This window comes from Notamacropus eugenii, chromosome 2, assembly GCF_028372415.1.
Source record: "Notamacropus eugenii isolate mMacEug1 chromosome 2, mMacEug1.pri_v2, whole genome shotgun sequence".
Lineage (NCBI taxonomy): Eukaryota > Metazoa > Chordata > Mammalia > Diprotodontia > Macropodidae > Notamacropus > Notamacropus eugenii.
Genome location: NC_092873.1, coordinates 19,510,706 through 19,538,578, shown reverse-complemented (window position 1 = coordinate 19,538,578; position 27,873 = coordinate 19,510,706). Strand labels below are relative to the sequence as shown.

The 27,873-nt window shown below is 51.7% G+C and overlaps 2 protein-coding genes and 1 long non-coding RNA gene across 19 annotated transcripts in view; 1 reads left to right on the top strand and 2 right to left on the bottom strand.

Annotated features, from left to right (window-relative positions):
- LOC140524616 (uncharacterized) overlaps positions 1-5,596 on the top strand; it is a 44,310-nt gene extending 38,714 nt beyond the window's left edge. For both annotated transcript variants that reach the window (XM_072639263.1, XM_072639264.1), the window contains 2 exons: positions 3,838-3,903; positions 4,488-5,596. In XM_072639263.1, coding sequence (XP_072495364.1) covers positions 3,838-3,903; positions 4,488-4,910 — 489 coding nt within the window. In that variant the 3' untranslated portion in view covers positions 4,911-5,596. The remainder of the gene's footprint in view (positions 1-3,837; positions 3,904-4,487) is intronic.
- LOC140524620 (uncharacterized) lies at positions 657-6,274 on the bottom strand. Its single transcript, XR_011973781.1, has 3 exons — positions 6,188-6,274; positions 5,590-5,749; positions 657-3,870 (listed from the first exon to the last, which is right to left on the bottom strand). It is a non-coding gene; the product is annotated as an uncharacterized lncRNA (long non-coding RNA).
- Positions 6,275-13,837: 7,563 nt separating this feature from the next.
- Positions 13,838-27,873, bottom strand: part of SYT12 (synaptotagmin 12) — a 43,922-nt gene continuing 29,886 nt past the window's right edge. For all 16 annotated transcript variants that reach the window (XM_072639247.1, XM_072639248.1, XM_072639249.1 and 13 more), the window contains 4 exons: positions 22,802-23,017; positions 22,041-22,161; positions 18,845-18,978; positions 13,838-17,539 (listed from right to left, as the gene is read on the bottom strand). In XM_072639247.1, the coding sequence (XP_072495348.1) occupies positions 17,366-17,539; positions 18,845-18,978; positions 22,041-22,161; positions 22,802-23,017 (645 nt within the window). In that variant the 3' untranslated portion in view covers positions 13,838-17,365. The remainder of the gene's footprint in view (positions 17,540-18,844; positions 18,979-22,040; positions 22,162-22,801; positions 23,018-27,873) is intronic.

The following is a 27,873-nucleotide window of genomic DNA, read 5'->3' as shown; positions in this document are numbered from 1 at the left end:
TGCAGGTGTGTGAGCTCAGGAATGTGGAAGGGGCGGCACCACCTAGAGGAAGCCAGGAAGCTGGAGAACGCTTGGGTGAGCTGTGTGTGACATCTAGAGACAGTCAGGGTTAAGGTGTGGCCCACTCTGAAGATCCTAGCTCCAGCCAAGAGGCTACCTAGTCCCACTCTCTCGTTTGACAAGAGAAAAGTGGGGCCTGAAGAAGCCCAGTGGCTCGTGCTAAGATACCTGGGGAGGGGATGTTAGAGGGGGTCTGAAGCCTCTTCTCATTTCTGCCCTCCCAAAACTCATTTTACTACAGAGGAGACTGGAGGTATCCACAGGCTCTCAGAATGAGCCCCTTCACCCAAGCAGAGCAAGAAGGATTTCAGGGAGTGGGAGGGCCTTCCCTCTCCACCCCCAAATGTCCCCCCAAGGTAGTTTTATCCATCACTGGGGCTAGTGACCACCGTCCTGGGGAGGGGTCCCTTCAGTGAGCTCTGCCGGGCCAATCCTGTCTAGCTGGCGGGATCAGCCAGACTGGGGACCCCACACCAGGATGATGCTTTCCTCCCATCAGCCTGTGGGATGGGAAGGGTTCCTCCTCCCCAGCCTTGCCACCCTCCCCCACCCTACTACCCTTCACTTTCCAATGAGGCATTTAGATGAACTGCATGTAACTTTGTTAAAGGTTTTATTGAAGTATTTTGTCATTTCTAGAAATCTACACACACACCCAGGAACTGACCCCTCCCTTGTATCTAAGAAACCAGTTAAGCAGAAATAACTGATAAGGTGATCTCACCGGCCAGCGTCTACATCACTCTGCCCTAGCAGTCTCGGCCTCTTTTACCAGGAGCAGGGAGGAAGGGAGGGAAGGACAACTTGATGACGGGACCAGTGACTTAATGGTTATAGGAAACTCCTCCCAGTGAGCAATACCTTCTTTGATACCAATAATCTCCATAGTTCTTAGAGCCCAGAGAAGTTTAGTGAATTGCCCAGGGTCACACAGCCAATTTGCCTGACTCTGAGGCCAGCTCTCTACCCATCACACCACGCTGCCTCTTTCTTACTTGTAAGGTTAATCTTATTTTTCTTATCCAATTTCCTTTTATGTCATAATCACTTCTGAAAATCTCCTTCCTCCATCCCTTTTAACAAAGATTTTAAAGTAGGTAAAAAGCAGTTCAGCAAAAACCGACCCATTCTGTAGTCTGGGGTATCTCCTTTTGCTAGTACAAGATGTGGTGCCCTGAATATTCTGTGTCTGAGAGGCCCTTCTTGTGCCTCTGACCTCCTCTGAAGTCTGTGTGTAAGTCTCCCCGGGATCTCTGGGTTCAGGGGTGTGGACATTTAATCCCCTCCCACTGCATAATTCCAAATGGCTTTCCAGAGTGGTTGGCCCATCTCAGAATTCTGTCTACAGTGCTCATAGGCCTGCTGTCTCCAAGTCCCTGAGAGTTGTCAGTGTGCATTTTCAAAGGGCCTCCTGGAGACAGCACTTTTGGCAAACCCCAGATGCCCTACCCTAGTTTATCATATAGCCAAGCAGGCCATGGGCTGTAGGGGGAAGACCAGCTCAGATATACACCAAGTGCATGACCACAGGCCAGTGTGAGCCTCATCTCACAAAGCCTCAGTTTCCTTTTTAGTAAAATACTTAGAATACCATGGAGGAAAGCACTTAAATAAAACCTAAAAGTACTCTAGGAGTAGGTATTGGTCATCTTCCAGTGAGCCTGAGCAGTGACCCATCGTTGTAATGGGGCTGACAGGAGGGTGCTGGCCCTTTCCCTGGCCTAGGATGGTGGGGGGAAGAACTTGCTCTGCTCTCTGACTGCCCCAAGCTGCACCCCAGTTCCCCTCAGCTGACCAGGTAATTCACAGAGCAGAGGTCTGTGCTTCCCACATTGTTCTCAGAACACTTCCCGGTATGAGCCTTGGACTAGACATCCGAAAGATCTAGATTCCAGGTCTGATGCTTTCAGCTAATGAGCTGTTATCTTGTCCAAGTCCTTTCCCCTCAATGTTGGGAGCCTCAGTTTCTTTGGATATAGCCCTGGAAGGGACTTCAAAAGTCATTGAATTCAATGCCCCGATTTTACAGTTTGAAACTGAGGCCCAGGCCGGTCATGTGACTTGCCCAATGTCACACCGTGGGTATCAGAGGTCCTCTGGAGCTAGGGTTTCTTGTATTGTTCCCCACACACACACCCCCACCGTGTTCCAGGGAGGTAGTGGAGACAGGGCCTGGGTCTGAGGTTGTGCTGCAGAGGGGGATGTGCAAATCATCCAGACAGAAAAGATGATTAAATTCACAACACACAAGCAAGGTCTACGGGATCAACTGCAGCTGAATTAAGAGGGAATGAGGAAAGGTTTCCTGGAGAAGGTAGGATGTAAGCTGGTACTTGAAGGAAGTCAGGAAGGGGGATAAGGACGGAGACAGTCCCAGACAAGGGGCACAGCCAGGCAGCCAGTGTCACTGAGCTGAAGAATACATGGGGTGGGGGTGGGGGTGTAAGAAGGCTGGAAAGGAGGGCAGATTGTGAAGGATGTTGAAAGCCGGAGGATTTGATTTGATTTTTATCGCTGGAGGTGATCAGGAGCCACTGGGGTTTATTGAGTTGGGGGGAGGGGACATGACATGCATGTAAAGTCTGGCTCTGCCTGGGCCAAGTTGTCAGAGCCCAAACTTCCCTGTTCATTGGGCCACTTCTGGCTCAGAAGGCACCTGGAGGGTGGGGCCAGCACCTGGCATAGCCCAGGTGTGCCCAGCTCAGCCCTGGCACCAACACCCTTTTGCTCAGTCCAGCCTCCAGAGAAAGTGATGAGTCACCTTCCTAAGCCCACGTTGGGCGCCTGGGGAAATCTCTGCACAAGTCCCTCTTGCCCTGATTGGCCAAGAGCTTCCCATGGGTGCCAGGCCGGTTCCCTGAAGTTGTTTTCAGGAGGTGGGCAAACGCATTGGTGGTACCCCAGGAACCAAGGTCTGTCTAAGTTCAGTAACTTGTTTACTTGTGGATTATGGGGCAGGACACCACGGCTCCTCGTGGGGTGTATTGGTGCCCAGGCCAGACCTAATAAGGTTAGTCCCTCCACAAAGGTTCCGGGGTGGTGCCACACTCCATGCTCCACCGTGGGCGGTGGGCTCTTCTTGGAGGTGGCATTCATAGCCGGCTGCAAGAAGAGGCACATAAGGAGATCCGGGTCTGAGCTTTGGTCTTTTAAAGGTTATATCTACCCTCAAAAAAAGGAAGATCGTTTGTGGGGGTACCTCTCCTGGAGTCCACCTTCCATGATCCACGCCCTCCGTAGGAAAGACAATTGGCAAGCAGGAGCCAGGGCAGGGTGACCTAAAGTCGGGTCGGATAGCGGGGCAATGCTGATACAATCGAGCGTTAGGCCTGAAGGAATTGGGGGAGGGAAGATGGAGGGGGTGAGGGGAGTGAAATCAATCAGTGCAGGGTGAGAGGGAGCCGATGACCGAGGCAGCCTTAAGGCCCGGAAGCCGCCGTTTCCATCCCACCCCGGAATTAGGCTGTCCCTGTGAACCTGGACAAGTCCCTCACCCTAGCTTCTCAGAACGCTCAAAGAGGTGGGGGTGATGCTCTATCCCCGAACCGACATAAGCATGGCATGTCCTTCAGGGCCCGGCATTCGGCTGGGCTCTGACTGAAGATGGGGCTCCCTCTGGCTGGTGGGCTGCTATGCAAAGGTGTGGAGGTGGGAGATGGGACAGTGGGCCATGTGACCCAGAGGCAGGCATCGGTGTTAGCTAGGGCCGCGTGCTGCTGCAGCTGTTCGGATCTGAATTCGAGCTCTGCCGAAATGGCCCTGAACCTTTCTCGTCAGGCGCCTCTACTAGGGCGGTCTTCACCTGCTCCTCTATTGGAAGACATTTATTTAACACCAGAAGAGGTCAGAGGCCAAGAAGCCTGGGGTGGAGGGGTGGGGGGGCAGGCAAATGCAGGCGAGTTCCAGGAGCCATTGTCCATTGTTTGGATCCAGGCTTTCCCCCTGCCCCCCCCCACCCCGCCCCTAGCCCAGATGCCCCCCCCCGCCCAACTGCCCCCCCCCCGCCCCCTAGCCCAGATGCCCCCCCAGCCCAGATGCCCCCTCCCGCCCCTAGCCCAGATGCCCCCCCAGCCCAGATGCCCCCCCCCGCCCCTAGCCCAGATGCCCCCCCAGCCCAGATGCCCCCCCAGCCCAGCTGCCCCCCCCCCGCCCCTAGCCCAGATGCCCCCCCAGCCCCTAGCCCAGATGCCCCCCCACCCAGCTGCCCCCCCCGCCCCTAGCCCAGATGCCCCCCCACCCAGCTGCCCCCCCCCGCCCCTAGCCCAGCTGCCCCCCCCGCCCCTAGCCCAGATGCCCCCCCAGCCCAGCTGCGCCCCCCGCCCCCTAGCCCATGCCCTTCTGCTCCCAGCTTTGCGGGGGCGGGCAGCGCTCGAGCCCCCCCCCCCCCCCCCCCCCACACTTTGCAGGGATGACTCGGCTCTTTGCAGATCGCCCAGAAACCTCGTGGGCTCGGTAAGCGGTTGGATGTTGCTAGGCGAAGAAGGCGTCAGGCCTCCCTGCGGAGCGCAGGTGGCCACGCCATTGGCGCAGGCTCTGCAGCCAATCAACTGCCAGCCCGGGGCGTCAGCCGTCTCCGGGCAGCACCAGGGCGTGTCCCCTCCCCTGCGCTGCGGAAAAGGGGCTGTGGAGCCCATCTCCCCCAGGAAGGCTACTTTCTCCTAGACTTCTTCCTCTGCCCCCCGGGGCGTCCCAGGACCCGAGAGGTCACCGGAGAACTTACAGAGGGGGACACTGAGGACCCGGGCAGTGACACCCGCATCACAGAGAAGCCAAGCTCCCAGGCCCTCCCCCACCAGAATGCAGGGCCCGTTCTGAATCTTTCCCCTCCCAGAACAGGGCCTGGCACCTAGGAAGTGCTTTGTTGTTCGATTTCCAGCCCCTTGGGGGGTTGCTGTACCCTTCTCCAGCTCCTCTGAGAGATGGGGAAACTGAGGCAAGCAGGGTCACACAGGAAGCTCTGAGGCTGAACTGGAGCTCAGGTCTCCCCGACCCTAGGCCTGGTTGTGTGGATGTGCTCAGCAGGTGCTTAATAAATGCCTATCCCTGCCCAGTGGGCAGCCTGCGAGGTCCTGAGCTCTCTTTCAGGATTTGGCCGCTAGGGGGCGCAGTGGCTCGGGCTACTTGTGCTTGGGAGGGAATCTGCTGTGCACCTGTCAGGCCTGGCTTGCCCAGCTCGACCCACCCCCTCTCTCCCCACCTGCTGTTGGGCTCCCTTTAAGGCGTCCTTTTACCCCATTACAATGCACCTTCCCTGAGAGCACAGACTGTAACCGCACTTGGTTCTTGAGAGCCAGCCAGCCTGGCTCAGTCTCAGGGACCTCCAGCTCCTTTCCATGGATCACTTCTGAGTCCCTGGGACACTGCTCCCATTCTGTCCCTTCACTCTCCATCTCTCCCACACTGTAGTGTCCAGTGAAGCCCAGCTTCCTCCTCCTTCCAGGCTGCAGCTCCATCCTCATTGCTCCCTCCCTACACGGCTGAGATGGGGGCAGGATGAGGATGTGGCTGCCCCCAGCTCCCTGAGCTTACCTCTGCCAGCAGTCCAAAGCGCTCTCCTGGCCTTGCTCCTGTTTGCTGTCTGGGCTGCTATTTGGGGCCTCCTTGCTGCCCTCTGCTCCCACTCAATCCCCTCCTTCCTTCTGGCCCTCCTCTCTTCTGGTCATCCACAACGATGGTCCTGCTTGAGACACTGCCATGCCCTGCATGTTTGCCCCACTCTGCCGTGCACCATTCTGCCTCCAGAATCTGGAACCCTGACGTTTGCCCCACTGATCCCATGTTCCTGGCCTTCCTCCTTCTAAACCTTCATCTTCATCAGGGGCCCCTCTTGTTCTCCTAGGGCAATATTCCTGTCTGTCTTGGACCCATAAGTAATCACTAGAGAAGGACTTTCTCTCCATCTTCACATCTGTTCCCTTCAGATGATCCCCCATTCTAATTCTCACCCCAACTCTGATAAACCACCTCCCCCCCCCCATCTACCATCTGCTCCTCCTCCTGAGCTGGAGAAACCCAACAGGCATAATACAAAGAAGGGCAAAAATGGGCCCTGGCTTCAGAGGGAGTGAGTTTGAATTCTACAGAATTCATCAGACTTAACCCACTAGAGTTGTGCATGTAACCTTACCTGGGTCCTCACTGCTGCAGGAGAAGTGGGTCTCATCTCTAATGGACTTTCTATCAAACTGCCATTCCAACCATTCCAAACTGCTCCAGCCTTTCTTCACCAGCCGCCAAGCTGATGACCTCAGGCCTCTTGGCCTACCCAGGCTTTTGTCTCCAACTGCCATATACCTACACTGTCCAAAGTTTTCCTCTACTGGCACCCAACCTCTCCCTTGTTCCATCTCAGAGAAGGAGGATGTTGAACATTTATCTAGCACCTGAAGATTTGCCAAAAAAAAGCAACAAGTCCCTTGGTGCCATACCAACCCTCTCATATCTCTAACCATACCCCCCTCCCTGTCCCTTCCAGGAACTTGTCTCATTGACTGTTCCCTCCTTCTCCCTCTCATCTTTGATCTCTGCCTGTGGTCAGTGTCTGAAGACTGCCACACCTACAGGGCCAACACAGCAGGACCAAAATCATGAATTTGATCAAAGAAATAAGCACTCAAATGAGAAAATGGACAGCAGCCAGCACAAGGAATACTTGGTGGACAGACAGCCTGTGCTTTCTTTGGCATCCATGGAATGTCAGAAGGTTAGGAAGACCTCCAAGACATCAGAGGGGTGCCATGTGGCAAGCTCCTAAGAAGAAGGGAAGGAACTGCCCTAGATGGGGGGTGCAGCATTCAGTCATGTCTCATTCTCACTGACCCAATTTGAGATTTTCTTGGCAAAGATACTGGAGTGTTCTGCCATTTCCTTCTCTACTCATTTTTACAGATGAGGAAACTGAGGCAGGCAGAGTTAGCTGACTTGCCCAGGGTCACACAGCTAGTGTCTGAGATAGAATTTGAACTCATGAAGGTGAGTGTGTCTTCCTGATTTCAAACCCAGTGCTGTCTCTACCACGTCACTTAGCTGCCCCCTGCCCCAGTTGTGGGAGTATACAGAAACTATGAGGAGATCCTGAATCCCCAAAGTATTTACATATCCCCAGATTCCTTTGCTCTTGCCCAGTCTTGCTGGCTCAAGACTTCCCTATCCTTGAAACCTTTCCCTCTCACTACCATCCTCTATCTCTCCTTGAAAAGAGCCCCAAAACGCTAACACATTGTTGATGGAGTTGAACTGATCCAATCATTCTAGAGAGCAATTTGGAACTATGCCCAGAGGGCTATAAAGCTGTACATACCCTTTGAACCTGCAATACCGCTGCTAGGTCTGTATCCCAAAGAGATCATAAAAAAAGGAAAAGGACCCACATATACAGAATTAATTACAGCAGCTCTTTTTGTGGTGGCCAAGAACTGGAAACTGAGGGGATGCCCATCCATTGGGCAATGAATGAGCAACTTATGTTATATGAATGTGATGAAATACTATTGTTCCATAAGAAATGAAGAGCAAGGAGAAGCTAGGTGGTACAGAGACTAGAGCACCAGTCAGGAGAACCCGAGTTCAAATCTGGCCTCAGACACTTGACACTTACTAGCTACGTGACCTGGACAAGTCACTTAACTCCGATTGCTGGAAGGAAGGAAAGAAGGGAGGGAGGGAGGAAGGAAGGAAGGAAGGAAGGAAGGAAGGAAGGAAGGAAGGAAGGGAGGGAGGGAGGGAGGGAGGGAGGGAGGAAGGGAAATAATGAGTAGGAGGATTTCAGAAAAGCCTGGAAAGACTTCCATGAACTGATACTGAGTGAAGTGAGCAGAACCAGGAGAACATTGTATACAGTAACAGCTACATTGTATGATGACCAGCTTTGATAGACTTAGCTCTTCTCAGCAATGCAGTGCTCTAAGACAATTCCAAAGACTCATGATGGGAAATTCTATCCACATCTTTCCAGAGAAAGAACCCTGGAGTCTGAATTCAGATTGAAGCAGACTTTTCTCTCTCTCTTTTTTCCTTTCTCATGGTTTTCTCCTTCAGTTCTGATTCTTCTTTCACAGCATGACTAATGTGGAAATATGTTTAATATGATTGTACACGTATGACCTATATTATATTGTTTACCATCTTGGGGAGAGGAGAGGGACAGGAGGGAGGAAAAAATTTAGAACTGAAAATCTTATAAAAGTGAATATTGAAAACTATCTTTACATATAATTGAGAAAAAAAATTCTGTTAAGTGGGAAATAACTTAAAAATACAAAAAAGAGGTCTGGGTTCCAAGAAGCAAGAGGATTCTAGCCAGCCCAGATCCAGTCCTGGTGGTGAGAGATGGTAGGGAACAGCAGCAGGCCAACCAGACTGAATACACAAAGGGGGTGTGAAGGGACCAAATGACACCGGGTCATGTGGCCTTGGAGCCAACCTCCAGAAGACCCCAAAGAATTGGCATTTTATGTCAGAGGCAGTAGGAAACCACCAGAATATCTGCAGAGGGCTGTGCTTTAGGAGGGTCAGGAAGCCATGGGGAAGAAGGATTGGAGAGGAGGAGAACCCCAAAGTGGAGGAGGCTGTAGCAGTCCATAGGTGCGGTGAGGAAGGCCTGAACCAGATGGCCATGGTGAGTCTCCTTTCTAAGGACCACAAATAGCACAGAAATTCCTAGTCTCCATCCCACAGGGGCCCAGCAGTTAGAGCCCTTCCCTTCCATTCCCTTCCCTTCCCTTTTCCCTTCCCTTCCCTTTTCCCTTCCCTTCCCACCATTTCCTTCCTGTCCAGGGTCTATAAATCAAGCCCTCTGGTTTGCTAATGAAGCACCTCCTCCTTGCTTCATACCATGGGAGCTCCTGAAGAGCAGGGTCTGTGTCTCTAATGGGGTATAGGCTCTGGGAATTTTCCTTGAATCTTTCACTCGATCTGGCCTTCCCCTCAGGCTGTAAGCCTTCCGTTATCCCTACACCCAAATTTCCCTTACCCTTAACCTAGCCTAGCCCTCCATTGTCTGTTACTTCTCAATTGCCTTCCCACCCTTGATCCAATCAAAATCCCACACTCTCTTGGTTCTGACCTGTAGTCAGCCCAGTCCCATCAAGATCCTCCTTAAACTCCTCCTCAAGACCCTCCCTAAGCCCCTCCTCCCATCACCCCAGACTACTTGGCCACCCTAGATTCCTCCCTCAGTCTTTCTGTATATAAACTCTATCTTGGCTCAGATTCAACCTAGCTCAAATTCAATCTATCTGGTCCACTTGTCAATATAAGTGTCACAAATAGTGAGGCTTCTTAAGAGTCAACCCAATTAATAAGCTTTGTTTTTCCTTCACTGAAAGAAGGCTTGAGTCAAAATTCATTTGGGAAGGACCCGGAATGTTGGTATTTTGGGGTCCCAAGCACCCCAAACCTCAACGTTTATGGTTCCCTGACCAGGAATCAAACCTGGGCTGTGGTGGTGAGAGCACCAAACCCTAACCACTAGACCACTAGGCCCTCTTCCCAGAAAGCAGAATGGGTTTCCAGAGCCAATACCCCATCATCTCCAGCACCTAGACCAGGGCCAGGCTAGGTTGAGCTGAAACGCCTCCCACACCTTGAGGGACTCATTACTAGTTTTCTGATACCTCCTTCTGGCCTTTCCATTCACTCCATGACCTTCCTCTGATTTTGCTTCTCTAAAAGTGGGAAGGGACAATCCACAGCAAAAAAGGGAACCTCCCTATCCCATGTTTTTTTTCTCAATCAGTTATTTTTGGTAGCCAATATCTTACATTTTCTTCTTTTTTTCCATCTTTCATTTTTGTTCTACTATTTCTTGCTGTCCCCTGAAGTCATAGATTTCTGTTCGGTCCATTCAGTAAGAACGCAAAAAGGGAATCTGTTGGTTGGATGAGGCTTACTACTTTCTGTTCTAAGCTATCTATCTCTTTCCATTTCTTTCCTCTATAGGTTTGATTTATTTACTTTTATCTTGTCTTATTTCTTCTGGGAATTTGTGTAATCCTTATAAAAAATCCATGTTTTTCCTTTGAGTCTGCTCATTGTTGTCATGGAATTATTCTCTGATTTTAGGTTGGATTTTGGGGTGTTTCTAAATCTCTAGTAATTCTGTAAAGTGGTCATTGACTTCCTTGGTTAACCCATCTTTTCTGCTTTGATTCCCAAATTGTTCCAGGACCAAGTTCTCTTCCTGGGGCACTTTTGGTGCTGATGGTCAGGGTAAGGGAGTCAGTGCGCTCTGGGCTCCCCACTGCCACTTACAGCTTCTCCTCCTCTTGCCATCATCCTGAAACCTCTTCTCCTTTGAAGTCCAGACAGTCTACATGTCCCACCCAATTAAAATTCCATCAGTTGTTATCATTCCTCCTCTTTCCTTAGTGAGTTCAGTGTTCCCCCTTCTGCCCTAATATTAGGGGACTAAAGCCTATATAGTGACACTTTCCCAAATGCCCAACCTCCCAGTTCCTTAGTATACTCACTTCCCAGGACCTCGTCCTCCACCGTATCTCAGCCATGCGTCAAACTTTGCACTAGCCACTCTTTCCTCTTTTCCCCATCTGGATCCCTTGGTGAGCCAGTTCAACAGGATATTGTCCTCCTCTCTTGAGTCCCTTGGCCCCTCATCATTTCACTGATTTCTCCCAGTCAAGCCTAGCTTGGATCACACCCACCATCCACTACTTTTGCACCTACATTCATGCTCTTGGATGAAAGTGGAGAAAATCACACCTGTTCTGACTGGGTCCACAACAGATTTATGTTCTATAACCTCACCTGGACAGTCCTCCTACCTGTCAGACCACTCCTAATCCATCTCCTTTGCTGGCTCTTCATCCAGGTCTCATTCATTCACCATGGTGGTCCCATAGAGCTCTATCCCAGGCCTTTTTCTCTTCAGCCTCCAGCCTACTTTACTTGGGGATCTCATCAACTTCCATGGGTTGAGTGGCCATGTCTCTACAGGACTCTTAAGTCTAGCCCTAACCTCTGCTGGCCATCTATTGGACATTTTGAATTGGATATCTGATAGACATCTGAACATCCCAAATCGATAATGCCTTTGCTGATGGCCTGTGGGCCTCTGCCTGACTTTCTGGGGTGAGGCGAGGCAGGTGGTCACTTATTTTAGTTTCTCGTTGGAAGACTTGATCATTATTTGGCCTAGGGTATGTTTTAGGTTTTTGCAGGGGGTGTGGGGCAGCTGGCAGCCTGCTTCTGGGCAGACAGAGGGCCGGCAACTCTGGAAGTCTGAAAAGCACTTTTCAAACCATCTGATAGCATAGAGGCGGTGACTACATGCTCCAGGGTTCTACAAACTGCCCTATCTCAGTTTGGTATCTCTCCCAGTGCTTGGAGGAGGATGCTTGAGCTACCAGGGCACTTTGCTAGTTTAGAAAATGAAGCCCACCTGCCCAGACGTGAGCTGAGGGGCCCATTCCAGCACAGCAAAGACTGACAGACAGGAGGCCTGGCCCCCAGACAAGTCTTTCTTAAGTGCTGACTGACAGGATGGAAGCTTGAGTGCAGGGACCCTATGTCTGCCTTCCTGTGTATCATCAGAGCTCAGCAAAGTTCACTCAAGGCATTCTGGGTGATTTGCCTTGATGCTGTGGCAGCCACTGCTGGAGAGAGGCAGGCACAAAGGCAGAATGGACATCAGTGAATTCGCTTGTTAGATATGATTCTTTGTCCGGTTGGGCTGGGCCTTCTGGGCACCCCCCAATCTCCCTACTTGCTCTCAAATACTAAATCTGTATAAGTTCCCAGGTGTGGGAGGGGTTTGGGGAGGAAGACTGAGCAAGGAAGCCAGGGACTCGAGAAGGTCCAAGTGAGGAGGGTGGGCAGGCATGCCGAGCAGGGAGCCAGCATTATGTGTGTGTGATGGTGAGGAGGGCAACATGGCCAAAGCATGGTCAGTGGAAACAAGCATCGTGTGAGGAGGTTGGAGAGATGTAAATGCCAGGCAGGCAGAGAAGCTTTCATTCAACCCTAGAGGATGAGGCCGGAGGGCTTCGGGCCACACAGCGGTTCTTCAGGGCAATCATGCTGTGTGTACACCCTGGGAGGCATCAGATACAGCGATGCAGAGGGTGGAGGGTGAGGAGAGGAGAGGAGGTGGAGACAGAGGGAGAGAGAAAGGGAGGAAGGAAAGAAGGAAGGAAGGAAGGAAGGAAGGAAGGAAGGAAGGAAGGAAGGAAGGAAGGAAGGAAGGAAGGAAGGAAGGAAGGAAGGAAGGAAGGAAGGAAGGAAGGGAGGGAGGGAGGAAGGAAGGAAGGGAGGGAGGGAGGGAGGGAGGGGCTTAATGAGGCCACTGAGGCCCACTTGAATCATCAAACAGCTGATGTTTATGAAAAGGCACTTTAAGCCTTGCAGACATTATCTCATTTGAACTTGTTAGGCTGATACTGTGTTATTATCCCCACTTTACAGATGGGAGATAACAGAACTTGTCAAGGGTCAGGAAGCCAGTAAGTATAGGTCTTCCCTACCCAGTGCTCCTGCGGTGTGTTAAGTGATGGACAAAAGGGAAAGAAAGGAATAAAAAGATCCCACGTCTTCCAAAGGAAACAGGCCAACATGGGGCCCAGGAGCCTTGGAGCCCTGGGAGGATCTCTTAGAGATGGGAGGCACCTCAGTACAGAAAGTAGAAAGGCCAGGATTCCAACTCAGCTCCTTGGACTCCAATCCCTCTCCCTTCCCATCACCCCACAGGACCTCCCTGTCTCTGCCTCAGACTTGTTGGGATGGCCTTCAGCAAGTCATTTGACAAGTCTTGGGGCCATGGTTTGCTCTCCTGTAAAATCCCAGGCTTCCCTCCCTCCTGCTCTGTTCCGAGGACAGAATGAGGTAGAAGGGTTTTAGCATCTCCAGGCAAATGTCCAGCACAGATTTAGAGCCTTCTGTTACTCCACTGGTGTTGGAGACTGTGCTTGGCAAGATGCTTCTTCATAAGCTTTGGCCTTTCAGAACTCACCATTTGTGACCCTGGATTCTTCTTGGCAGCCCCTGTAGGCCTTCATCACCTCCCCCCTCAATTACTGCACTGGTTTTGGGGGGCTGGAGGTGGGGTGGTCCACCACTATCTCCCCATCCCAGTCCATCCTCCACTCAACCTCCAAAGTGATTTTTCCCAAAATACAGCTCTGATCACGTCTTCCCCCCACTTCCTTATAACCTCCCATGGCCCCCAGAAAGCTGTGTTTGGCATTGAGAGCCCTTCGGCACCTGCCCTCCCATCTTTCTAGTCTTACAATGTATTCCGCCACACATAGTCTTGGATTCCGAGACTCAGGTCCATGAGATCCTCCATCTCTCAGCTCTGGGCATTCTGTCCTCCATGCTGGAACCATCTCCCTCCTTTACTCCAACCATGACCTTCTCTGGCTGTCTTTGAAGTCCCAGCTAAAATCTCACCTCCATTGAGAAGCTGGTTAATGAATGCCTGTTTATCCTGCATGTAGCATGCACCTGTTTGCCTGTTATCTTCCCCACTGGATGAGGAGCATCCTTGTGGCCGGGGATTTTTGCCTCTTTTTGTCATCCTAGTGCTTGGCATACAGTTAGCACTTAATAAATGTTTGCTAATGGATTCATTGAGTCCCTGAATCGAGTGTGCTCTCCCTGCCTCCATCTTACAGATGCTCCAAGGGGCTACTGCTTTCCTCCTCTTTAATTTAAGTAGCTTCTCTACAGCATTCTGACAGGTCTTTTATCTCCGTATGCCCTGAGCATTTCCCGTCCTGTCCTAGCCCCCTAGGGCTTGCATAGACACACGTACCCAAGAGCATTATTTTTTCCAGCTGCTTTATTTTTTTGGTAGGGGACATCAGATCACTGACACCTCAGCACATTTATTACACATTTGTTACACTTCATGCATTTAATAACGACAACAACACAAATGGGGGTTAACTCTCTGCTCTTTAGAGTTAGGAGGGTAGGAGACGCTGCTCTCTTCTGCCCACTGGGTAAAATGTTGGGGGAACACATTAGCCCTTCCTCAAACCCCGAGGGACTTCAAGGAAGTAGAGGCTCTGGGGAACTGAACTCAGAGCCCTAAAATGATACCACCGGAGACTCACAGCCACCAGCTGAGGGGCCCAGGCTAAGGATGACCAGCTCTGAGAACCAGGAAGTGCTTCCTTCACGCCAAAGCTGCACCTAGGCTGAGGCAACAAGGACTTTTCTCTTGGGTGTCTCATGTGTGGGGCTGCTCACACCATTTGGAGTCCTTCAGTAGCAAAAGAGCTTAGCACCGAGTTACCAAGAAGTAGTTGTTAAAAGAAGGACCAGTCAGCCGGCTGGGGTGAGCACCTCCCTCACCTGCCTCAAACTATCCCCCACTCCCAGCTGAGGACAGTCCAAACTTCCTTCGTAGCTTAGGAAGTACCTAAACAAAGTTGTTTGCTATCTGGGGCAATCAGGAATAATATCTTTGAGTTGGAGGTCCTAGGTTTTTTAAAAGGACTTTTTTAAAAGGACTACCATTTGGCTAGCTTTCCAGAGGCCAGGTGAGACAGGTCAGCTCACTAAGACTGAGGGATCCTTTGTCATTAGCACATCAAAGGGCTAGCCCCAGGCTACCTGGGCACTGCCAGTCTGGTGCTGTTTTCTACCTGAACTCTGTCCTGCTGATGGTGTTGGAGCACAGGCCATCCTGAATTGGGCCAAACTCTTTCAATCTCTAAAGAAATGTTAAAGGGGCCTTCCGAGGGACTTCGAAATTGTTTCCTCCTGAAGATATAAAATCCTTCTTTGGATCCTATTTGCCCTCTCCTCCCTGCACCTAAAGAAAATGGGGTCCCTCCCTCTAGCATCGTTTACCACAGAAGGCACCATCTGGGAGGGACCAACCCTCTGATTTTCCATGGGAGAGAGTGAAAGTAGCCAGCCCTGCCACTGTCCAGCTAGGTGACCCTGGACAGGTCTTTTGACCACCTGGGCCTCAGTTTCCTGCTGGATAAAATGAGGGACTAGCTCCTCAAACTGTAATCCCAGAGTCCCTCAGCTTATCCAGCTCCCCCATTTGGCAGCTCAGGAAAAGTTAAGTGACTGTCCCAAAGTGACTTTGTCCTCGATCATTAGCTCTAAGAGGGATCTTCCAGGTCATCAATACTAATTTCTCCAACTTGGAAACCCAAAAAGTTTAGGAAATCACTTCCCCCAGGGTCACCCAGGAAATTGTCTTTTCTTAAACTCCACTTTTTTGCCCTGTGCCTGCCCCTTCACCAGCGCCACTGATGTGAGAGTAGGGCCATTCCGGTAAAATCACCCTCCATCACCAGCATCCTGAATTGATAAGGTTCAGCTGGGCTCATGTCAGCTGCGTGGGGCTGTCCTGAAATGTCTGTTGTGGTTGTGCTTCCGGTTTTTTAAAGTCATAGAGTGTGGCTATTTTTAGATGGTAGTTATTTTAATGGGTGGGGTGTGTGTGTGTGTGTGTGTGTGTGTGTGTTTTGGGGGGGATGATATATCCAAGCTGGGCTAAGGGGAACACTTGGAAATGTCATTCAGAAAGGAATTCAAAAGGGGATCTTTGGGGATTTCCTGCTAGGGAACCATGACTGACCTGGGGAAGGAGGAGCCCTTGTGGTCGGAAACAGTGGCAGACATGAGCTCAGAGCTTCTGGTCACCCAGCCCCTGACTACTGGTAATTGCTAATAGTAAGAATGACTGCCCATTCTGGGGGCTCTCTGTTCAGTGATCTGATTGGACTAGCCTTAGGTTAGGCAGGAGTCCCGCACTCTGTAAAACCAAAGAGGTTCTTCTAGCTCTGACATCCCATGTTCTCTGCTCTCAGGTCCCTCCCTAATGTTCCATGTTCTCTGATGTCCACCATGCACACCTAAGACCATTCTTATAGGTAGTTTGTTGGAGTGGCCCAATACCCAAGATCTCCAGGTTGGACAATGGCCCACCTAGGATTCTTTGCAGAGTCTGGCTGATTCAATCAGCTTCTCAGAGCTTGGAGGAGGAAGGGGGGCCTGAGAGTCTAGCATTTTTTTTTTTTTACTGCCTTTCTTCAGGGATTGTTTACTTTTCCAGGGTCAGAGATAGCCCCTGAGCTGCGAGGAACTACTTTCCAAGCCCCAGTGTCCTCATCTGGGAAGGGCTATTCCCCTCCAAGACCACTGCCAGCTCCATAACTGTCCCTGTCCACACCACCAAGACCCTACCATGTACATAGAGCCAGTCACCAGAACACACACTTTCCAGACAGAATAGCCCATTCCTTTCCTGCACAAATATGCTGCTTCTGGATCCAGATTGTTTGCCCTTCCTGTAGGGAAATGGGAAATTCTCCCCCCCACCCACCCACCCCAGGAGTCTTCATTGACTGTTTCTGTCTATACCGACCTTTCTCCTCTTTATCCTTGTAGTATTTGCAGTCTGTTCAGTTCCTTGTGTCGTCTGGGATCTCGTACATTGTGTGTCTGGTACTGGCACTAAGCACATAGTAGGGCTTGCTCCTGATTATCCAACTGGTTTCCCCTTGGATAAAGGGGCCCAATGAGGCAGAATATTCTCAGATTCCAGGTTATCTTCCCCATTTCCATGTCAGGTAACCCTGGCAAGCCCCTCCTTATTTCTGAACCTGTTTCCCTATCTGTAAGATGGAGATAATATGACCTGCATGTCCTTTGTTCCAGGGTGGCTTTGAGCCTTCTTCTAGAGCAGGATGGGAATGGGAGTGAGGTGAATCTTGGGTTTTCTCCATCTATTCTAGAGTCTAGGCATCTGGTTGAAGCAGGACCCATCCTCAAAGAGTGAACATGGACCTTGTGGAGCCCATGAAGACAAAAGCATTCACCCAAGAGGATTCAGGAGAAGGTAGGATCCTAGGCTTCCCTTTCCTCTGCTTTGGGCTAGCCAGGTGGGGCTCAGAGAGCCAAGTTCATTTCAGCCCCAACTCTAAGACCAAGGACAAGCCTATCTGGGACTTGCAGTGAAATTGCCTGTGGATGTCTAGCTTAGCCTTGGCATCTCCTCCCCCAACCTTCTGAGGGCTTAGCTTGTTCCCAAGCCAGTGGGAGAGGTCATCTCTGATCCATGCAAGTGGAGACCTCCTTCTCTTTAAATAGGCAATGGTGGTAACCAGATAAGTCCTCATTGCAGGGAGGGTGGGGAGCTCAGGGGAGGGAGGCAGGGCAGAGAAGGGCATAGTCCAGTGGAGCAGTGTTCCCCTTTCACGCAGCTGGGAATGTGGGGAGAAGAGTATGGAGAGAGCAGAGTCGCACTGGAACCCAGGGTAGGTAGAGGGTCCCAGGCAGGGGCCACCGGCCTATGGCCCCTAGATGCAGCATCTAGGGATGCCTAGTTTCGCCGGACAGGGTGCCACATGGACACAGGCTTGCGCAGGGTGGCCAGCATCTGGTTCCAGTGGGTGATGCCCATGCCACTGGCCAGTGGGCCAATGATGACATGGCCAATGTTGTCGGCGCGCCCGTCGCTGCCACACTCAGCTACTGTCACTCTCAGAGACAGGTCCTGGTGGGGGGAGGGGACAGGGGAGAGCAAGGTTATTGCCCAGAACCACAGGGATGGGTGTGTGCCTTGCCCCCTCACCTCCCCCACTCTGCCAGAGATAATGGCCCATCCTTTAAGGCCTCCCCAGACAGAAAGAGCTTTCCTTTCTTGGAGCCCAAGCGGCCCTTCCTTTGTTCCTCTCTTGGACTCACTGGGGTTCTACATCCACCATGGCCGATGGCCATCGGGGCTTTTTGGGTGTGCGTCAGGTTTTCCCCACCCCCAGCCAGGCTGGGCAGGCTTTGGAGCAGGAACTGAATAGAAGTACATTTTTTATCTTTTCTTTCCTTTTCCTTTTCCCCTCCTTTCTGTGTCCCCTGCAGGATGAGGAAAATGGTACAGACTCAAATGCATGTGTGCAGAATGAGGAGATATGCATGACCCCCTGGCTGCCACCAGCGCGCCCCCTTGTGGGACTCGGAGACAGCGCAGCCGACATTGACAGAAGCACCGTTGCCTAGAGACCAACTGGCAGGATGGCAGAAAGGTGAATTACAGGTGCGTGGGAAGCAGGGATGAGCTTGAGAATTGAAGGAGAGACCAGGCCTGAACGGGAGGGGCTCAGGGGACTAGGAACTGGAGAGATGGGAAAATAGGCCAGCCCTGAGGATGAGGATGGGAGCCTAAACAGAGGGAACCCCAGGAAAGCTGAGGGCTCCAGCCTGAAAGGTCCATCTCTGCACTGCCCTTGGTACCTGAGAGTAGTGAGCTGCAGGATACATCCTGCTGAGTGTGCTGTGCCTTGATAACTCCCCAGTGAGCAGAGGAACACAAGGAATAAGGACCATGGGCCCCAGGGAGGAAGTCTCCCACCCTACCAAGCCTCATGAGTGGGGACAGATGTGAACATGGGAGAAAGCCTGAACCTCTAGGTCCTTAGCCACAGTACCTCTCCCTGCTCTGGGCCCTCTCTCCCTCATGGTGACCCTCAGTCACAGGGGGCATCAGAAAAGCAAGTAAGGCAGCCCTGAGCAGACATCCAAGGAGCACACTACAGAATTCCCATCTCCACAAAATCACCTTTCTGGAGGCTAGCCCTCTGACACACTCTGGAGGCCATTGTCATTATGTGAGTGTCCCTATGGTTAGGAACCTGCCCCTTCACACTTACTTTCTGCTCTTCCTCAATGGACTTAGCTTGTGTTGGCTCCTCTTATCAGATGGCAAGTTCTGTGCCATCTGCCCCAGGCCCTAGCCCAGGGCTCAGCTCCCAGGAGGCATTTGTTGGATGCATAGGCATGCTTTTCCCAGCCCCGATCCCCTCACCTGGAGCACAATGGCTGGGACCGAGAAGATCATGGCCTCATTGAACACAGGATGGGCGTCATCCCTCTTCACAGCTGTTTTCTTCTTACTTATTTTCCTCCCATCCTGCAGCAGGTACACCTTGACGAAGGGATCTGTTTGGGGAAGCAACACAAAGTACAGGCGAGGACCCCACTTCTCACTTCTCTCACCTCCAGGATCCTAGCTCCCCACTTAGTCTAAGGGTCAGTCCTTTTCTGGATGGGGTTGGCAGAAATACTCCCATCCCTGCCCCTTGCTATCCCTTGGGCTCCAGTGACTTGTGATTTCACTGGTATTGAGCCCCCCCCCCCCCACCAGGGCAAAGTGGCCCCTTTCCTGCTATTTCTAGCCTTACACAGTGGCCTGGGGGGGTCTCATGGGTAAGACTTGAGGCCATGAGGCTGCCTCCCTACCCACTCTGCCACCCTGCCTGACCCTCTTGGAGCAGTGGCTCTGAGCCCCTCCAGCCAAGCCCCCAAGGGCCACACTTCCCAGGGTCTCGTGCTTCCCCAGTGCTTCTGGTCCTGGGGAGCATCATCTGCCCCCTTGCCCTCACCTTCCACCTCCTGCTGTGGGCTCAATAAGTGGCATTACCATTCTATCACTGTTCATTCACTCAGTCAGTCCACGGGCATTTCTTAAAAGCCTACTTTGTGCCAGGCACTGTGCTGAGCTCAGGGGATGCAAGGCTAAACAAAAGCAGGCCCTGATGAAAGGAGGTCACAGTCTAGTAGGGGAGACATCATGTGAACCAGGTACCTGCAAGATATATGCCCAACAGATGGGACTGCTGGGGCAACCAGGACAGGTCTCCACTTTTTTTCATTCATTCATTCTCCCTCTTTCCCTCCCCAAGATGGCAGGCACTACACAGTCTTGAGGCAGTCCCCAGTCTACTGAGTCCCATTGACTGCTAAGGAAGCTGATTTAGTGAGGTCCTAATTAACAGTTAGCATTTTTAAAGAAGTCTTTTGTGTACAAACCTCTGTTTTGCCCAGAGCTTGGAAAACCTGAAAGTTTTCAAGCTGTATGGGATTTCTAGGTCTCTGCTGATTTAGACTTGGCTGACCTAACTCAACACTCCTTTTGGAAGTGACCCGAAGAGAGGGAAAATGACCTGGCCAGGGTCACACAGCCTGCTCAGTTCAAGTCCTCAGGGCCAGCCAGTGTAGACCATCCTGGACCTCCTAGCTCCAGCCTCCTGAGAGCCCCTCTGAACAGGCATTGCAAAGCACCCATTCAGTGCTGGGCATCTCCCAGTGTGATAGGAGCACTGAGACAACCCAAAGAATTGCTCTCTTGGAGTTTGTGTTGTCAGGGGAAGGAGGCAAGAACTGGAGGGCACACATCAAGCTGAGGCTTTGCAAGAGACCCCGGAGGGTTGGGGAGCTGAACCTTGAAGGAGGCTGGAGGCTCCCTGGGAGGGGATGGGGTGAGGACTAGACAGGGGAACAGCCTCCAGAGGAAGGGCTGGAGGCAGGGGATGGACTGTGGGAGGGACAGGGATCCAGGCCTGGAGATGAACTGGGATGGGCAGTGCCAGGCGGAGGCAGTGGTCCTCAGGGTGGTGGGAGGGGACACAGGACCCCGAGGAAGATTCTGAGGCCTGGAAGAACAGGGGAGTTAGAGACAGGGGAGCGAACAAGGTCCCTCCTGTGCAAGGCCCGCAGGTGGAGACCCTCCCCACAGAAGCCCAGGGCTGGCCAGGCCGACAGATGGCCAAACTGGGCGGGCTGCGTGGGGGAGGATGGCCACCTGCCCAGGGCTCCCAGACTGTGGGGATGGGGGGTGGCAGGGCTCCTCACCCCCTGTCTGGCATGGATGGGCAGCAGCACCCTGCCCCCCCAGCGCAGGCTCCAGCGCAAGCTCCGTGGGGCTCTGGGGAGCTGAGGCTCCGCAGAAATACCTGGGGGTGGGGGGAGCGCCACTGGCTCAGCTGTCAGGCAGCCTCGATTCCCATTGGCTGGGCAGCTGTCTCCAGGCCCTCAGCCGGCCAATGAGAGCCAGCCACATGGATTCCAGATGCATCCTCCTTTCTCCCCTCACCCCCCTCCCCACTGGGGCCAGGTAGGCTGCTGCTGCTAGGAGACAAAGCTGGGAGGGGGAGCGAGCTTCGAACTCCCACGTAGTAGGCGATGAGGCAGGGTGGAGGGAGAGCACCTTTACCTTGGGCTGGAGCGAACCATCCAGCCACCTCCCAGAGCCTCAGTTTCCCCATTCAATCAGGAAACGTTTTGTCAAGCCTCAGCCGCAGGACTGATGCCTGGGGAGCCAGCTGTGCTGGGAGGGCAGCTGGCTCTTTTGTAATTAATAATATCAATCACCAGCTTTTCTATCTCCTGGGATCTTCACAGCCACCCTGGGGGGTGGGGGGAGGAGCCGTTATCCCCATTTTACTGATGAGAAAACTAGAGGCAGATGTGATGAATTGACTCACCCCAGGTCACACAGCAAAGTTAGTGTCTGAGGCTGAATTGGATGCCCAAGTCCAGCCCTCTCCCCATTTGGCCACCTAAAAGCCCTGGGCAGGCCAGTGTGACCTCAGCACAGAGTGCGTTCTGTGGAGCAATACGTGGAACCTGAAGTGCCAGGCTGAAAATGCTCCAGGCTGAAGAATTTTTATTCTACCCTCGAGCCAAGGCAGACCTCAGTGATGTTTGGCTAAACCTACAGTGAGTTTGGACCTAAGCTTCAGGAAAATTCTTCTAGTAACTGTATCAGAATAGCTTGGAGTAGAGGCTGGGAGACCAATTAGGAAGTGACTGCCTTAGTCTGAGCAGTGGGGAGGGGGACTCGTTGGTCAGCGACAAGCTCTGGACTGCAAGGTTCCCCCAAGTGCCTCCAGATACTGAAACCCAACAGTCTATCAACTTGGCCCCGCCTGATGGGGATGGATGAAGTTCAAGGCTGTCTAAGAGCTGAGCCTTCACCTCCTGCTCTTGTCACTAGAGAAACCTCCAACAGCAGCTGAAGGAAACTTGTCCTGTTAGGAAGGGATAGAGCCTCACAGGTCCATTGGGCCTCCCTCCATGCCTGACCACTGCCTGCCCTGCCCTCTGAGCACACAGCTGCCTTTTGGTGCCTGACAGGTGGTCCCTAAACCCTTTGCTTCTCTAGGACCAGGCAGGATACTGCATTCCCTCCTGGCATGGAGGCTCTTTGGCCAGACACTCACCAGCGGTCGCCTTTTCATTGGTCCAGACAAGGTTCTTGGCCTTCACTACTACCACAGTGAGTCGCTCAGCCGTGGGCAGGTAGCTGAGAGAGAGCAAGATTTCGCCCACCGAATCAGAGACCTGGAAAAACACACAGAGCATCCTAATGAGGCTGGGAGGCTTCGTCTTCAAAGGAAGTTTGGAGCCCAAGGGAGGAGGCCTCCCTCTAGGAGATCCTGCCCCTAACAGTCCCCAGGTGGTACATGTCCTACAGGGGCTGATACATCCAGCTCAAGTCAGCCTGGCCAGCCAGGGCACAGCATCCTCCCTAGCTCAGCCAAGAGCAGGGAAAGCCTGTCTGAATGAATGAATGGACACTTCAGGCACAGTGTGTTCTTAAAGAAATGCAGTTGATTGCTTTTGAATATAGCCAGTAAAGCAAGCTAGCTAACAGAGTGATGTCTGGTAGTCTTTTGAGGGAGGGGCTGCTTTTAGGGAATAGATAGGAATAGCTGGCATTGACAGAGGTTTTCAAAGCACTCGTTGGATCCTCACAACAAGCCTGGGAAGTAGGTTGCTGTGATCCCCAGCTTAATGATGAGGAAACTGAGTCAGAGGTGGTTTTTGAGTCAGGAGGATGCTCTGGAAGGCAGCTCCTCAGTGCTGAGCCTTGACACCCTCCCTGTGCACTTAGCTCTCTGGCCTTCTGCTGCTGGGTCCCCCCCTTACCCTCCATCCCGAGGCACAGGCCTGTCCCGACTGCCGGAAAGAAGCCCCTCACCTTGTTCACATCCTGCAGGTAGAGCCAGCCACAGAAGGGCTGCTGGGGCAACTCTAGGACAGAGAGTTTGAGGTCAACCACGCCGGTCATGACATTGCGATCGTCATCATCGATGCCATAGACAGAGAAGCGCAGGCTGCTTTCCTCCAGGACAGAGGGGTCCACGGTGATGACAAACTTCTCATCAAAGAAGATGGAGTAAGCAGTTCTCTGAATCTGCAGAGAAGCACGAAGAGAGCAGAAGTGAGCACTTGGGCTTCCATCCCCTTGGGCTCAGCCATTTTACAGTAGAAGAAACCAAGACTCGAGTAGGGTCAGAGGTACGATTTGGACTCAGGTTTCTCTGGCTCCAGGCCCAATACTCACTGGGTGATAGGAGCACAGGTCATAGGATTGAGGTCCAGTCCCACCCCTCCTCATACAGGACTTGTTACACCATGCTACCTCTCAGATGGGGAGGGATCCACTCTCCCAAGAGAAGCAGATGTCCTGAATTGAAGGCCAAGGGTCTGGTTTGGAAGCTGCCCTAGCCCTTAACAAAATGAATGAAAGAATGCCAATAGAAAAGCAAAACAGACCCTGCCTGAGAACCTTACGTTCTAATAGGAAGGAGATCAGTACCCAAGGGAAGGGTACCTCATCTGAGAAGAGCTGAGGGGATAGCAAGACAATCCTCTGTAAATCTCTTTTCCCCAAGCTCAGTTTCCTGTTTGTAAAGTGAAAGTTGAATTGAATGATCTCTCTCAGGTTGGATCCAGCACTTAGTTTGGCAAATAGTAGGTGCTTTCTAAAGACTCAGTAACTGACCTGACTTGCAAAAAAATAAGGTTCCTTCGGAGCTAAATCCTGTGGTCGCTACTTTTCATCAGCTTCTGCTTCGTTAATATACCTAATGCCTTTGTCAGTTACTTCCATCATAACACCACCCACCCAGAAGAGGCTGGGAAGGGTGTGCAGAGCTCTGTGCTAGGGCCTGAGGGGATTCAAAGTTCAGAGAAGACCACGGTTGAGGGGGCCTGAACAAGAGTGGTCATGAGGTGAATGGAGAGAAGAGGGGGGTAAACTGACTGATTGGATATGAAGGGGGAGAAAGGAAGAAGGGACTGCATGGTGGCAAACAGGTCATTGGATGGATGGGTGGTGGTGACTGGAACAGAAATAAGTTAGGAGGGCCTTGAATGCCAGCAACAGCCATTTGGGTATTCCTTGGCTGCCAGTAGAGAGCTATTGAAGATTTTTGACATGTCCAAATCTACTCTCCGAATTGCAGTGGTAAAGAAATCATAGGATGAACTGCAAAGCGTTACATCGATGTGGTTGTCTCGATCTCCCAGGAAGGGAATAGAGGTCAGCCTTTTTCATTTTCTTACCTCCTGTTATCTGCTCCCAGCTGTCCCAATCCTTGGACAAGACAACTTCAGATGGGACCACAGTGACCAGCAGTGGTCAGCCCACTCTACTAGAAGGACTAGACCAGGGTTTCTTTACCTTTCTTGTGTTCTGGACCCTTGGGCATCTGTCTGGCAAGGCCTCAAGACTCCTTCTCAGAAGAAGGTCTTTGAATAATTGAAGGAAATGCTAAGATTCAGCTAGAACTTGGAGAAAGTCAAGAAATACTCCCCCCACTTCACCCTGAGTCTTGTCTGCTGGAGCCAACCTGAGCAAGGAGAATCTTTCTGCACACATCTTCTGATGTGTGGAGATGGCCTGGAGAGTGGACATGATGTCTGCCCTGGGTCTTCTCACCCACCCGGCTCTTCCCTATCCTGGCTTCCTCCTCTTCTGATTGATGTCACCCAGGACTCCCCATGAGGACAAGGGATGTGTTAACATTTAAGCTGAGCTCAGTCCAGACCCACATCATGGGATCCCCTTTGGATGCCTCGGCCTCATCCAGTTTGACTCAGGATGGAATGAATGAATGAAAAACATTTTGTTCAGCACAGTTCCTCTCTGTTGTGAACCTTGGTCTTCATGCTTTGTTGGGCCCCTTCTTCCCTCCAAGAGAGCTTTGAAAACCTCTCCTTTGTGCCTGGATTTGCTGGCCATCCTCTGTTCATCCAGAGCTGCGCTTATACATTCACCCTGTCCCCTGCCCTGTCTTCCCTCCTCTGGACATTTTCAGGGATGCTCCTGTGCATCCACACCAGTCCCTTCAGACAATGCCCCCATTCTTTCTCATTGGAATTTCCTTGCAGTGCCATGAGAGTTTCATTCTTGAGAGGACAATCTTCCCTCCTTCCTGCCTGACTTCCCCTCTAAAGAACTGACCATGGGGTCCTACCTATCCTCCCTCTGAGCCTGTCCTCCAACCTAGTGTACCTGTCAAACCATGCTCCATTTTCCTCTCTTCTCTCACCAGCTGGGGTGGGAGGAAGGAGTCATTTTCCCTCAAAGGTTGTTGTGAGCCTTTTCACCCTAGCAACCTCCCAAATCAGACCCAGAATTCTGTGGTTGGTTCTTCCTGCTTTTGAAGGATGAGATTATGAAGTCAAACCATGAAATTATTAGCTTCTCTGTTTAGAACAGAAGTCCAGATAGTGGCAGCCCTTCTGCTATCATGTTGATTGACTGATGACAGCTATAACTTTATCATTTTTTATCATCTGATCTCTGAATACCTCATCTTATGCCTCCTGACCATGCAGTCCTGAGTCTATTCCAATGACATCCTCACTTCTATTTCTGATTCCACTGATCTTCCAATCCAATGAACTATTAATGAATTATTAAGCACTTACTATGTGCCAGATACATAGTATGTGCTGAGAGCTGGGAATTTGCTTGGAAAAGATCCTAGAGTGATTGGCCATTTCCTTCTTCAGATCATTTAAAGATGGGGAACTGAGGCAAACAGGGTGAAGTGACTTGCCCAGGGTCACACAGCTAGGAAGGTCAGATTCGAACTCAGGAAGAGGAGTCGTTTTCCTGATTCCAGGTCTGGTGCTGAATCTGCTGCAGCGCCACCTAGCTGCCTTACAACAACAAAATATGCCAGGTCCTGTTCAAAGTGCTAGGGATACAGTTAATAAAAAGAAAACCAGTCCCTGCCCTGTAGGAGCTTACAATCTGAAGGGGAAATAACATCCGGTAGGATGGGGGAGAACACAAAGGGCATGTAGTCTAGGGCATCTTGTTCCTTGTATTTGAGATCGGGCAGAACAGCAAGGCAATGTGCAGTGACCTTTAGCCCAGACATTGAACTCCCACTGTTTTCCTTGTTTCTTCCCTCTGCTTTGATTTAATTAAATTAAACCAGAAATGGCTGAGCACTTAATGTGTGCCAGGCACAATTTGGGACCAACACCAAAGCCCCTGTCCTCAGGGACCCTTTCATTCTAGTGATACTTATCCTAGGAATACATAAGGATCCTCTCCCAGCTCCAATGTCTGGAGGGTCTCCCCAGCACCGTAGCCCAGAGGCGGGTCTCAGTATTACATACATAGGAGGCCAGCTTTACCTTCCTCCATTAAGACTACTCTTCTTGCTCCTGACCCTCTCACTGTGCATAACTAGCCTGGCCTGAGCCTTTCGAAACTGGCTCCCCTCCTGGATCTTCCTCTGGGAATCTGGGTGTCTCAGCTGCTCTGTCGTCCTCCCTTACAGCCTTCCTCTGTGGAATGGAACTTGGTGGTTGAATGTGAAGCAGCCTTCTCCTTCCCCTCCCCTTCTCAATTCACGCCATCCATTAAAGTTGCAAGCCATCAGGTAAGTATATATTTGAACATATATGTCTACAGAAGTCGAGGAAATCGAGAAGAGAGGGCACTTGAGTTTGGTCAGGACACCGCCAGGAAAGGATGGAACTGGCCCTGGAGGCGAGTCTCCCAGTCACTGTGCTCTGTGCTGCCTCTCCCTTGGAGCCTCCTGGGCCTTGCCTTCCCCACTACCCCCCAACAGCCTTCTAGGCTCCTATCTGGGTTTGTCAGCCAACCCCTCCAGCTTCAGACACCTGCAAACTTGATAAGTCATCTCTAAATTGCTCTACAGACTAGCCCCTACATCCGATCTCTTGGCCATACCCCTGGGGCGCTGGATCACAGGCACTGGATCCTGACTGGAGAGCTAGAAAGGACCTTGCAGACCTCCACTCAGGCCGAGAACCTTGTTTTACCCTGAGGCCCAGGAGGGACTGACCTTCTTTCATTCCAGTTCCCAAACACCCCCACTCCTACCCCAGCTGTACTGTTTTCACCTCCCTTCCTATCCACCATAAGAGCACCACAGACTTGAAATCTGGGTGAACTGTCCCTGCAGCATCGCCCTAGTCTATGAGTCTAGACAACTTAAAAAAGGAAATGAGGGAGCATGCTGTGAGCTAGTGAGCTGCTCTTACTGATGTCGTGCTGGTATCTGGCAATCCTGATTAATGACTGTGTCAGAAAGTATTGCCTTCCTAGGCTCTCTGTCTAGTGCCAGGAACATTAGAGACACAAACAACCCCTGTCCTCAGGAAGCTCCCTGTCTCATGACTCATCAGATATTCTAGCATTTAGCCCGGAATCAAAACCCTGCTTCTCTCCTCCTTAATACTGAGCTGGGTGACCTGGGCCAGTCCCAGGGGCCTGCTTTCTGGGGCCTGCTTTCCTCCCTTCCAGCCCTTAGAATGATGGTCTTCGAGTGTCCCAGCCCTGGTAATTAGGTTCTTCTCTTCTCCTTATTGAAACCTGGAGTGACTGTTCCTGGCAGTGCTCCTGAGCCCCACCCCATGGTCATTTCTCATCATCTTTCCTTGATACTCCCAAAGCCAAGTGAACCTGCCCTCAGATTTCTCCCGCAGAACACAGCATCAGGACCTCTCCTTGGTCAGGACCAAGGAGAGTATTCACTTGTAATCCTACTCCCTTACATAGCTAGCGCTCACATAGCACCATGTACCAGGTACTGCACTGGGTGCTTTACAAATATTATCTCCCCTTCACAATAGCCCCATCTTATAGGTGGGGAAACAGAGGCAAAGTGACTCTCCCACTAGTCACTAGTCACTGTCTGAGGCTGGATTTGAACTCAAGCCTTCCTCGATCTAAGCCCTGCACTCTGTGCACTGTGGCACTCCCTTGCTGAATCCCCC